General features: G+C 32.0%; 1 protein-coding gene across 2 annotated transcripts in view; it reads left to right on the top strand.

The window, feature by feature from the left end:
- STXBP5L (syntaxin binding protein 5L) overlaps positions 1 to 13,623 on the top strand; it is a 354,645-nt gene that overhangs the window by 130,447 nt on the left and 210,575 nt on the right. For both annotated transcript variants that reach the window (XM_063092515.1, XM_063092508.1), the window contains exons 7-8: positions 4,323 to 4,406; positions 9,411 to 9,534. In XM_063092515.1, the coding sequence (XP_062948585.1) occupies positions 4,323 to 4,406; positions 9,411 to 9,534 (208 nt within the window). The remainder of the gene's footprint in view (positions 1 to 4,322; positions 4,407 to 9,410; positions 9,535 to 13,623) is intronic.

The following is a 13,623-nucleotide window of genomic DNA, read 5'->3' as shown; positions in this document are numbered from 1 at the left end:
GAACACCTCTGGCTCTCCTGGGTCTTGAGCTTGCCAACTCACCCTGCAAATCTTGGGACTTGCCAGCCTCCATAATCACATGAGACAACTCCTCATAGTAAATCTCTATACGCACACACACATATATACATCCTATTGGTTCTATTTCTATGGAGAGCCCTAATTCAAAATATGAGGGCAAAAATTAAAGTAATAGAAAACAAAAATTCAGTATATTAGTAAAAGCAAAAGTTGATTCTTTGAAAACACTAATAAAATTGATGCATCTTTGGCAACTCTGATCAAGAATGAAAGAGAAGGCACAAAGGATCACAAACAATCTATGTTCATCCTAGGAATGCAGTGGTTTAGCTCTTCAAAATTCATCAATGTAATTCACAAATTAATAGAAATAAGGAGAAAATATATCACAGTAAGAGTAGATATCTAAGAATCATTTAAAAAAATTCAACTTACCTTCGTGATAAAAATCTCTTGTACACTAGGAAAAGACAGAAACTTCACTAATCAGAACTTTGTCAGATGGGGAGCAATAATCAGCCACAATGTATATCAACAAAATAAAATTTAAAAAAAAAAAGAACTTTGTCAATTTTCCCAGAGCTATGAAAATATCCTCTTTAGTGGTGATTTAAGAAAAGTTTTCTCCTGCAATGAGAAATGAGACAAAGATGCCTAACTATGTATCTCTGCTGTTTAACATTGTATAGCTATTGACAATATTAGCTGTTAAAGAAGATGAGAAGGAATCGAAACTCTCATATGGCTTGTGGAAATGAAAACTGGTACAACCACTTTGAAAAACTCCTTGCAGTATCTATTAAAATTAAACCTACTCATACCCTATGGATCAGTACATACCTGACAGAAATACCTACACATATTCACCAAAAGAGATGTACAAGTTTGTTCATGGCAGCATTTTTATGTCAACTGTAAAATGAGTAAATTAATTGTGGTAGTGTCATAGCCAAACAATGGAATACTATTTCAGTAATGAAATAGAATGAACTACTGAATAAATATAATAGAAATAAAAGCAAGACAGAAAAGAATATTTACTGAATAATTCTACTTATATAAATTCAAAAACAGATAACAGTAACCTATAGTGTTAGAAGTCAAGATAGTCACCTTTGCAAAAGAGAATGAAGATACTGACTAGGTAAGGGTATGAAATAGGCTTTTGAGTGGCTTGTGTTTTTCTTCTATTTCTTGTCTTTATTATATTTCCTAAAGTGGGTAGTAGTTTCATGTGTATGTTTACTTTATCATAATTCATTGAATACACATGTATAATTTGTGTACTTTTCTCTATACTTCAATAAAAATATTTATTTAAAAATTAAACACCTATTCCTGATAAATTTATGAAGTATGAACCAATCATACTTCTTCAAATCTATATCTATCTATCAATCTATGTCTCCAGAATCCAGGATATTATTTAATGGGGAAACACTAGAGTCCTTTCTACTAATGTCAGGAATAAGGCGGGGATGCTCACCCTCTCCACTACTTTTTACCAATATAGGATGTTTTAGCAATGCAGTTAGACAAATACAAACAATTAGAGGTGTAAAAATTGGAAAAAATTTAGTAAAATAGTCTCTATGTTAGATTACATGATAATATACCTGGAATGCCTAAAAAAATCAACATTAAAATGAATACAATTGTAAAAGAATTTAGAAGGTGCATACTAAAATCCAAGTATAGAAATAATACTCTCTTAGAAAAGATAATGAAAAGAGAGCCTATATAAAATAGTAACAAAAAATCAAAATAATTAAATTGGTAAGAAAATCATTATATGGAAAAATTTCAAATTCCTGAAAGACAAAAGTATACTAGAATAAATGAAAGGTACCCTTTGCTTTTGAATAAGATGGCTCATTATTTTCTACTTTCTTGACTTTTTAACATCAAATGCTTAATCATTAAACCATTTTAAGTTTTTCTTCTTTTTTAAATTTTATAAATTTAAACTATAGGTTTCCCTCTTGATTGAGATTCGTGTGTGTCCCACAAGTTTCAATATGCGGTGTTTTTGTTTAGTTCTGTTTCATACATTTCATTATGATTTCTTCTTTGCCCATTAATTATTTAAAGATATGTTTTTAGTTTTTGAAATCTTTTTGTAAGTGACTTCTAATTTTATTTTACTGTGGTTGGAATATAGTATCTGTGATTTTGATTCTTTGGTATTTAATAATTAATTTGATATTTACCAAATACCTATTTTCTTCAGATACTGTTTCAGGTCCTGATGATATAATAATTAACAAGTCATCCTACTTCTTTGCCTTTGTGTACTTACTTTCTATTGTGAGAGATATTTTTAAAAATCATATATATATATATATATATATATATTATTTGTGGCTTGGGTGATATTCATGTTTTGGTGTGGTCAGTAATGAATGGTGAGTGGTCTTGTTTTTCTCTTGATCCCTCATGGTCACAGAGTGGCCTTGTCTGATGTCTCCTGGATGTCAGGGGCTGCTTTTCTTTTCCTAATTCTCTAAGTGATTCTAATGTCATATTTCCTGCATCATAATTTTTTGTGCTTATCTTAACAATTTATGATGCTTCAAGGTTAAATATTTTATATTGTATGATTTATTGGAGTGTTTGTTTTATAAACAAAGCAATTTTTATCTTCAGATATTTACTTTGAAAAAATATAATATAGTGTTTTAGAATATGATTTTATTAGACCTTGGGGCTCAAATTTGGAAAGGTTATGTTATTCATATTTTTGCTTAAGTGATATTTTCCAAACTTTTTAGACTAACAATTCTCCTTTCTCATGGTCTCATACACTCAATAGAAATTGGTTTTATTTTTCATTATTTTCTCTGATATATAAAAAGAATTGATTTGCAGTTAAAACATATCTTAGTGTACAGTACATATGCCTATATAAATTTTATTATTAGAAATATTTAAATATACATTTAATTTTGACATTTTTTATTCAGCAATTCATATATGCAATTTATTTTAGTGTAGTATGTAAGAAAGCTCAATTTTTTTTGTCAAATCATTTTAGAATTTATTTTGTGTGGTTCAATAACCAAACATTTAAGTATATGTTATAGCTTCAAAAACAAATATGAGAGTACATCACAAAGTTCATGGAAAATGGAATTAAAAGATAATACAAATATTTTCATGAACTTTTTGAAGTACCCTCGTATACCTTTCTTTAATGACCTGATATGTGAAATCTTTGTGTACTTGTTAAAGCTACAAGCAGGTTGACTTTTGTTATTTTTTGTGGCTTGTTATAAAATGTTGAAGTAGCTGATAAGGTTTCAGGATGGTATGTAGGAGTAGGTTATCACCACCACCATATTTCCTGTTTTTAATCACTGATTTTTTGAAGTTATTGAAACTTTTTATGCACTATATAAGAATTTTCATCAGAGGAATACTACTAATGGATTTCAAGAAAATTATCTTAAAGCAAATCCCTCAGAAATATTATTTTTAAATTGGACTCTTTATCCTTCCTCTCTTTTATTTTTTGAACCTATGATAGGTTATATTTTGTTAAATTTAACCTATCATTGGTTAAAAAAAAACAGAAAAGATATGAGTAATAACTTGGAATCACATGTCAGCGTAAGTCTTTAGCATGGCTTGGAGGATTTAGCTAAATGACTGAGTCTTGATGATCATCATCTCATAATCATCTGTTCTCAAGTTCGTCCATTTTAAAAGGAAAAATATGTATTTTGTTAATTATCTTATTTATTGACTAAAAACAAATATCAACCTTTTTAATGATGTAAATATATCTCTGAGTACTTTTGTGAACTTCTGAGGGTTCATATACCATCAGTTTAAAATACTGACTTCAGTCAAAGAGAAAAAAGGACTTGATATAGAGAAATTTGAAGCCAAATTTATAGCCATTTTTCATTTTTCAAGTGCATAGGACTGAATGACATATACATAGTTTAGTAAATTTATTACACTTCATCTTTTCTTTCATCTTTGTATTCTGTCCCATTTTTCTTTTCTTTCAATTTTTGCACTTATTTTTATATCATATATAATTACATGCTCCCTCAATTCTTCATTGCAATGAGGCAGAGTCCATTGGCAAATGTTTATACTGAAGCAAAGTTTATTAGCCATTTTTTAAAATGTAGGAAACCTATATTCAAGTTCTAGGAAAAACGGTATTCTAAATAAGGTTGTGTTATGTGGTATGGTTTTGCTTTATTGTATTAACTAACATTAAACTTTATTTGAAGCAAGTTAAAAAATAATGATCGAATTAAGAAAGTGATTGTTCTAATGTTTTCCAGCTGCTAATAGGTTATGAAAATGGTACTGTAGTATTCTGGGACTTGAAATCTAAAAGAGCAGAACTGAGACTTTATTATGATGAGGTAAGTAATTTCTACTGAAACATTTGAAAAGAGTATTGTGACTTTGTGCCTGTTTTCTACTTTTAAGCTTTATATTTTACCAGTATTTTTATCATTGGGAAATTGCCTGGTTCTGACCCAATTCATCAACCAATTCAGAGTTGGTATTTGCACAAGTTCCAACTCTGGGTTATTCTCCTGATTGGGAATTCTGTCTTGACTGCCCATTTGGGGGCCCCTTTTTTTGGCATCTTATGTACTTTGGCGCCTGTCACTAAAACTGTATCCCCAACTTTGTCTCAACTTCTTTTCTGTCCTCTGAGATCCATGATTATGTCTTGCTTCATTGATCTTAAGGTCTCTAAAGGCACTATTCATATCTCCATTAGAAAATTCACATTCTGGGGCAAAGAATTTAAATCAGTTTGAAAGGCCTTATCTTCTAATTCTTGCCCTCTTAGAATAAAGAGAAATTTTGTAAATAATAATACTTAATAAGTGACAATAAGATCTTGAATTTGTTTTGTTGTGCATAACTGAGACTTGATTAGGTTTTTATTTAGGGGAAGGAACAAACTTCAAAGAACTTATTAAAGAATAGTCTCCCAGTTGTTTAGAGACTGGTTCCAGGTCATTAATTATTTCCCCCTTCAGAAGAGGCTAATATGAAGACAGTGAAGCTGGGGGCAAAAGGTGAAAAGGGGAATTACCTCTGGTAGTTGTAGAAATATAGGCAATTGTTTATTCTATTAATTAAATTTGAAAAATGGTGGGAGTGGGAAGAGATAGAAAGAAAATATAGGTTAAAAAATCTGTCCAGTTGTATCCACTCTTATATGGAAAGAGTGCCAAAAAATTTAAGAAAGCATTAAAATAAACAGAAGAAGAAACACACACATTTCTTTTAAAACACTTCCTCTTTTTATCATTGGAAGAATAAAAAATGTCACCAAACGAACCTGTAGTCATCCTAGGATACTTTGCATGTTCTCTCCTATCCCCTCATAAAAGTTACATTTTTGAAGTTTAAGTGCTTATAGAAATAAGCCTTCACCTATTTCATAAACTCCACAATTCATTTCTTAGTGGTTCTCTCAAACTGAGATTTCATGGTACATGTAAGATAGTTGTCTAAGTGGTCAAGAGTTCAGAAGTAAATGATATAGCAGCTAGGTAGTTTTGTCATGACTCGTGAAAAACAATCTGACAAGTAATGTCGTACAATTATGTTCTTTATGATCAACTTCCAGGATATTTTGAATCATAAGGAAAGAAGCTCCTAGGGAGCTAAGCTAGGATTTTCCTTTTGTTAAGTACACAAATGATAATAATGGGGATGGATATTGCTTCCTCTCTCAAAACTGGCAGCTAGATAAGATCTGGATATTTAGCCAGCTGGAATTAGAGTGAACCAGCTCAAAAGGAAACCCAAAGGAAAATGCTGAATTAGCTAGTTTTCCTATAGCCTTAAAAAGTATAGAACGAAGGTTTCCAACCTTAAGAAATGACTAAAAGTAATTTTGCAAAGAAATTTAAAATAGGAGTTGGCAATAGCCTAAGTTAGTCAGTAGAGTACTACAGTATATCTAATCTATGCTTAGAAATTATTTTAAACATTGACTTTTAAATGTACATAAATCTACCCTCTGTTTATCTACTTTAGTACATAATTATATGTCTTTTTAATAGAGATAGTCATGTACTTCATTTTACTGCCAAACTTTTCAAACTTTTCTGAGCACTTTGCCTGTCATATCTAGAAACCATCTTTAATACTTATCAGAAATAGTTTCTCATAAGTCAACAGTGATCTCATTACTATACATAGTGACCCCTTATTAGTCTTTAAAGTCTTTAAAGTCTTTAAATTCCTCACTAAACCTGGGGCTTTACCTCAAGCCCCTACTTCTTAAAATTGTTTCTTCACTTGTTTGTATCTTTCTACCTCATTTTTCATGCCTCTTTTCTCCATCATTGATTCTTTCCTTGGCTTTCTTTTAAGTAATAGATACTCTTCAGGGTATTATATCTTCACTCTCTTTTCTTCTCTCCTCCTATTTACATTTATGTTTGTGTCCTCTCCTATCATTTCAAATATTACCTTTGTACTAATCGATTTAACATCCAAACATTTCTAGCCTTTATCTCTCTCCTGAGCTCTAAGATTTAATTATCTAACAATCAATTATGTAAGTCCAGATGAATATCCAATTTGCACTGAATTTATATTTACAGACCTGAACCTCCTTCTCTGTTCTTTTTCAGTTTTAAAATCTAATCTAAATTTTGATTAGATTTATTAATTTGGTTAATTTGGTTTAGAACCCTCAGAGTAATATTTGACTCTTTCTTCTTCATATACCATATACACTCAGCATTTGCAGCCTTCTTGATTTTGTCTTTATATTGTCTCATTTATTTCCTCTCTTTTCCCATTCCCATATTCAATATCCTAGGTTAAGGTATCTTTTGACTATAAAAGCCTTTAAAATCCTTTCCTCTGATAGCTTACCTTTTCAGTATATCTTTCACTAACAAGATTATCACTTTGAAACAGAGATCAAGTAATTCTCTACCTCAGAACCTTCGAATGGCTCCCAATTGTCAACAATACAAAGTCCATATTCCTTGGCATGATTTTTAAAGCCCTGATGCTATCTTTTCCCGTTAGTCTAATTCACTGTATCCTTCTACACACTACACACATTTCAGACATATTACTCACTATCTCCTAAACATGCCATTTATTTTTTACCTTCAAGCCTTTGCTTCTGCTAATCCCTTATCATGAACTCCCCTTTTTCCTCTTCTGTATATCAAAATCCTATTAATTCTTTAGCCACTGTAATGCTATTTGGATGTATAGCCTTTGATGTATAGCCATTGATGAACTGAGAGTTTTGTTTTGAAAATCCAAGATTATTTTCAGAAATAACTATATGAATTTTACTTCCACATTAGCTGTGAAATTTTTGCTTCATTACATTGACATTTCTTAATCTCTCACAGCGAAATCCCTCAGAGTTTGGCATGAGGAAAATCTTTTAATTCCTGAAGGAACTGCTAAATTTCCTTTTTTCAGATTATTACACAGTTTTTTCGGTTTCCTTTTTCCTTTTTGTTTTTATGAAACTCAATCATAGCCACTGAGATGACCCAAACTGGCTAGTGCTAAATTCTCCTTGAATTAGTTGTATTATATTTTGTTTTACTGTAAACCCTTTAAGTCTTCTCTTTTTTTTAAGAAAAGAGTAGAGTATAATCAAATAAATAGAAATTGAATATTTATCCATTAGGTCAGTTCAAATACTAGCTCCTCAATAATGCAGTAGTTGACATGATGATCTCCAATAACAAGTTGGTTTTACATTCCTACTCTTCTGTACAAAAGTTATACTTCTTTTACTGTACTTACTTAGTTTGGATTTGTTGTAGCTTGTATTTTTATATCTCTCTTCTCCAGCAGATAGAAATGCAGTGGGACAGGAAGAAGGTGTGGTGCTGGGGATGCTTTCTCTGCCTCCACCTTTGGTGGCAAAGCAGTCTGAGAGAACTTTAAATTGACTGAAGCTCATCAAAGTTAACATATAGGGGAGTCAAGAAGTGACATTCCCTTGAACCACCTACAGAGGGTGAAGAAATGAGCAGAGGAGAGAGCAAAGAAAAGTGTTCTCCCTCTAGCTGCCTCTGCTGGACTCTGGCAAAAAAAGAAGTCTTCTCTGCCTAGTAATGATGGCCAGAGTGGCAGAAAACACAAATAGTGATGGCCAGGGTGAGAGAAAACACAGGGTTTCGTATTGCTTTTTCTATTTAATCATTTCTTACTTATCTTTTGGGGCATAGCTCTTATCTTATTTCTTTTATGATATGTTTAATGATTACTCTAGTCATCAGTTATCTGTAATTATAATAATATTTATTGTTTGGAACTTTTAACAGTTACATATATAACTTAGTTACATATATGTATGTGTGTATATTAGAAGTTCCAAACAATAAGTATGATTAGTATTTGTTTATATCAATCTTTCCTCTCTTTCCATTATTTGTTTCTTTTAAAAAAAGATATACTTCTCTTCTGCTTTTATGTCTACTAGAGTTTCTCTCACTGTACTTAGCACATTGCCCAAGTTCTTATATATTTTATTAATTTGGAAAGAATATCAAGGATGTGGAAATGTGTGTGACATTAATTATTCATTCAACAGGTATTTATTGAGTACCTACTTTATGGCAAGATGCCATGCTAGTACTGGGAACACAACAGCTTGGAAAAATGAAATAATTACTTTTGAATTTTATCTAACTCAAAACTGTGGAGTGACCCTGAAAATACAAAATAATTTTAAACCGTGATTGCTTTAAATCAATTTAAATAGCATGTACTTGAGGCAGTGCAGTGCAATGATTGAGGATATGTATTTTGTGTTTAGACAGACATTGGCTTTGAGTTGTGTGTCTTGAATAGGTATCTCACTCACTCCAGGCCTATTTCACAATGTGTGAAATGAAAAAAATAATTCCTATGTTATAGGATTAAATAAGATAATGTATATAAAATGCTTACCATGTAGTCTGGCACATGGGAAGCCTTCAGGTGGTAGGACTTACTTAAATTATTTTTTAAATTGGCTACTTTAAGTGGAAATAGGCCTCTATCTTATCAGAAATTATCTTCTGATAACTTTGCTTTTACTTCTATGTAAATAATTTTTCAAAGAAGCCTCATGGGACACGGGAAGGACATAGGATTTATAATGAAAAGTTCTGGGATCTAATGATATTGGGAAGTTTACTTAACTCATAAAGGAAGTTTTAGTAGCCTTTTATTAGCCTGTGGAGGGTTGGTACCCAAGATAGTTTGATCTGGGACAGAAAATTTGCATTGTTTCTTAGGAGTTATTAATATAATACTTTTATGTCAGAATATTTCTCCTTTGGAATACAGAATGATAACATACCTACTTTTATATAACATATCTACTTTTCCCCCCCTTTACTTATTTTTAATTGTTATTTTATTAGGCTATTCATTCAATTGATTGGCATCATGAAGGCAAACAATTCATGTGCAGCCATTCAGATGGTAGCTTGACTTTGTGGAACCTGAAAAGCCCAAGTCGCCCTTTCCAGACCACTATTCCACATGGTAAGATGACATGGCTTCTGGTTCTAACTACCTATTTAAACCACGGATAGATCCCTACATTATGCCCCTAACTTTCTGTTCTTCCTTTCTTCCTAACAATGTGCTTTCCTATCTTGTAAGCTGTACTTACATAGAGACTGTCTCAACTGAAAACTGGATAACAAATAGTTGATATATCTGAGGCAGAAGAGATAATATAGGAAATTTGGCCAGTTTTAAGAGTTGAGGAGCAAGTGTGAGAATGTCACTATGTACATCTGACTTTCAGACCTAATTCCTATACTGCTTTGTAGTCTATCATTTTCTAAATCCTCCCACTTATTTCTATTTCTGCCATTTGATTTCACTAAATTATGAGGACTGAGGTTTTAATTGTAGGTTTTATTTATCTTATTATCTTCTACATTGAAAAGAAGATTTTAACCCTAAATGAGGATTTTAATAGTAAACAAGGATTTATATTAGATCTGTGTACCTAACTAGGCAGAATAAAAAAAAAAAATCAAGTATATGAATATGTATAATTCAGATGACCAAATTATTTCAGATAATATGGGTGATGATCTGAGTTCCATGTTTACCTCACACCATTGGTTGTTTGTAAGAACAGAGAGGTCAAAACCTAACAGTTAGTCAAACATTCTGTTTTACAGTTTCTGAGCATTTGTTATAGTGTCAGATTTAGAAAATAATAGTCCATTTTCTATACTTGGTGTGCTTGAGAAGAACCTATATTTCCTAACTTTTACATAAAGACTAAGGTCAAACTTGAACTTGTGTTTTTCATTTTGTGTGGTTTAAATCTTCACTAATTATTTCTTTGATGTTTCAATTCTAAGAGAGGTGAGTTAAAAATGTCTCTTATAATGGGTTTTCCTTTGTAATTCTGTTCATTTCTGCTTTACATACCTTAAAAATTAAATAGGTCAAAGAGGTTGATAGTGTTTATCAGATTCTCTGTGATATTACTGATTATTTGTCTGGTGCTATCAGTTGCTGAGACAGTGGTACAGGTACTAAAATTTCCTAACATGGTTGTAGAATCGCCTTCTTCTTCCTTTAGTTCTGCCAATTTTTGCTTCAGGTATTTTTAGGCTCTATTATTAGGCACCCATTATGTTTCCTGTAGAGAGCATATAGATGGGTCTCACGTTTTTGTATTTTCTGTTTCTCTGCTGAGATTTTATTTTTTCATTCATTATGAGCATTTTCCTTTCCTTTAAGTATTGAGCTTAGTTTTAATAGCTACTTTAAATCTTTATCTGATAATACTAACATTTGAAGTTTCACCTTGAAGTTGGCCTCTGTTTATTAGCACAGCTCACATTTTCCTGCTTATTCATACATCTACTAGTTTGGATTATATCCTACATAATGTGGGCATTATGTTGTGTATACTCTAGAAGATAGTTTTGTTGCCCCACTGCTCCTTAGTCATTGTTTCTCCTATAGTGGAAACCCTATCTAGAAGGACTTAAGTATTTTTCTACAAATAAAAATTTTCAATACTGAAAAGGTACTCTTTGTCTGAAACTCAAATTATTAAACAATGGTGGCCTTAAAGGAAGATAAAAACAGCTAATGAGGCTGGATCAGCACCTGTTTCACTTGAGATTAGCACTGTGATGGCATTGCTCTTGTAGCTGGTGCTGCTGGTGCTGCAGACATTGATATTTTTTCACAGTAAATCAGAATGGTTTCCAATACGTATTCTTTGATCACAGTGCCCTAAGTTAAACACACAAACTCACATGCAATACGTATCAATATACGTGATATTAAACTAAATCCTATTAAAATATTTAATAATGAAATTTTTGCTCAGAAACAGGATGGGGTGTCCACAGTTGCCATTTTTATTTAAAGTTTTCCTGGAAATACTAGCCAATGTGATTAGATTTGAAAATGCAATTTGATATTTAAAAATTTAGAAAGAGGATTAAAAATATAGTTACTTTTTGATAGTGTAATTGCACAACTAAAAAACAAACTAATTAAGAAAACTATTACATATAACATTAGAATTCTGTATATACAACGAACAAAATATAATGGATTAACAGAACCATTTTAAATAACAGCATGCAAAAGAATACCTGGGAGTAAATCTTAAAGTAAATGTGAAGTATTATTTCTACTATGGGACATAAAAAAGTAGAAATGATAAATGAAAAACATACCCTACCTGTGCATAGGTAGATTCAATATTTTAAAGATGTTGATTACCCACATATTACTTCATAAATTTAATTTGTTCCCAAGGAAAATAATAGCAGGGTTTTTAAAAAAAAAAAAATAGGTGAGCTAATATGTAGCAAAAATAAACATGAAAATAGGAAAATTATTTAAACAAGGAGTAATGGTCAATTATGAGCAGTTTAGAAGGTTAGATGCCCTAAATAATTTCTACTGAAATAAAATGCTGAATATTTGGGGGCTTTTAACAATTTTTTAAAATGTCATTGAGCTGGCAAGCATGAAAATAAGGACTCTAAAGATCCTGAAAGAGAATGTTGAATCCCGAAAGATAACTAAGTGGTAAAGATAGATTTTTTAATGGTGTTTTATCCTTTTAATATAGTTTTGAATCCAATTTGCTAAATTTTGTTTAGAATTTTGCATTTACAGTAGTCCCCCCTTATCTGAGGTTTCACTTTCCATGGTGTCAGTTACCCACAGTCAACCACAGTCTAGAAATATTATTATCATTTTGATAAACTTTTTATTAAAGTAGAACGTCAATGGAGAAAAGTGCCCAAATAGTAAGTGTTCAGCTCAATTAACATTCTCAAATGAGCACACCTGTATAACCATCAGTCAGTTCTACAAGTACAATACTAGCAACACTACAAATGCCGCTCTCTGGCCACCTCCTGGTTCCTCACCCCTCCAGTGTTAACTAGTGTCCTGGCTTCTAACCCCATGGATTATTTCTGCCTGTTGTTGATATATTAAAGCCAACAGCCAAATACCACCAAGGACAAAACATCAGTCAGTCCAACAAATTTAGGCTTCTTGGCTTGCCACAGCAAGGAGGTGCACCTCAGGAACTGTGGGCTGCATCTTGGTAAGAGGAGGAGCAAAGAAAGGGCTTGGGTTGAATAATTCTGAGAAGCTAGGGAAGAAGGGACAGCAAGCAGGACTGCAGTGGTGTTGGTGAAAAAGTGGTAGTAACTTGAAGAAGGGGATCATTATAATACTTAGCATCTGCCGCATGACCTTGGGAGAAATATTTACTGTCAGCTTTGCCCCTGGCTTTATGTCTATCACCAGATGATAGTTATCAGAGATAACAGACAGGGATGGTTTTTCCACTTTCTCTGTCTCCAGCTGATTTTTACTTTCAATCACGAGCCAATTTTACTTGTTTGGAATAAGTAAAATCACACAATAGTCATCTTTTGTGCCTGGCTTCTTTCATTCAACATTTTCTTTGTGAGATTCTTTTCTATTGTGTGTAATTATGGGCTGCTTATTATTAATGCAGTGTAATATTCCCATGTGTCAACATACTACACTTTAACCATTCTGCTGTTGACAAGCACTGGAGAATTTTCAATCCTTTGCTCTGATAAATAATGCTGTTATGAATATACATGTCTTTACATAAACATCTGTACCCATTTCTGTTGGGCATTTACTAACAATAGAATTGCTGGGTCATCTGGTACACACATATTCAGCTTTAGTAGAATCACTTTGCATCTCACCAGCAGTACATGAGAGTTGCACTTTCTCCACATCCTCACCAATGCTGGTGTTTTCTGCCTTTTCATTCCGGTCATTATGGTGGATGTGTAGTACTACATTGTGGTTTTAATTGCATTTCCTTCATGACTATTGAGGTAGAATATTTTACATGTATTCATTGGCTATATTTTTAAAATTTTTTATTGAGACATATTGATTGCACATGTTTATGGGGAACAACGATATGTACATGTACATGTGTACAGTCTGTGATGATCTATTCAGAGTAATTACCATAGTCATCACTGCAAAACTTAATCATTTCTTTGTGATGTGCACGTTTGAGCTCTCTTCTACTTGTTTGGTAACATGCAGTAAATCATTGTTAGTTATAACAAT

Source organism: Cynocephalus volans, chromosome 1, assembly GCF_027409185.1.
Source record: "Cynocephalus volans isolate mCynVol1 chromosome 1, mCynVol1.pri, whole genome shotgun sequence".
Classification (NCBI taxonomy): Eukaryota; Metazoa; Chordata; class Mammalia; order Dermoptera; family Cynocephalidae; genus Cynocephalus; species Cynocephalus volans.
The sequence above is the reverse complement of the archived record's forward strand: the minus strand, read 5'-3'. Positions and strand labels throughout refer to the sequence as shown.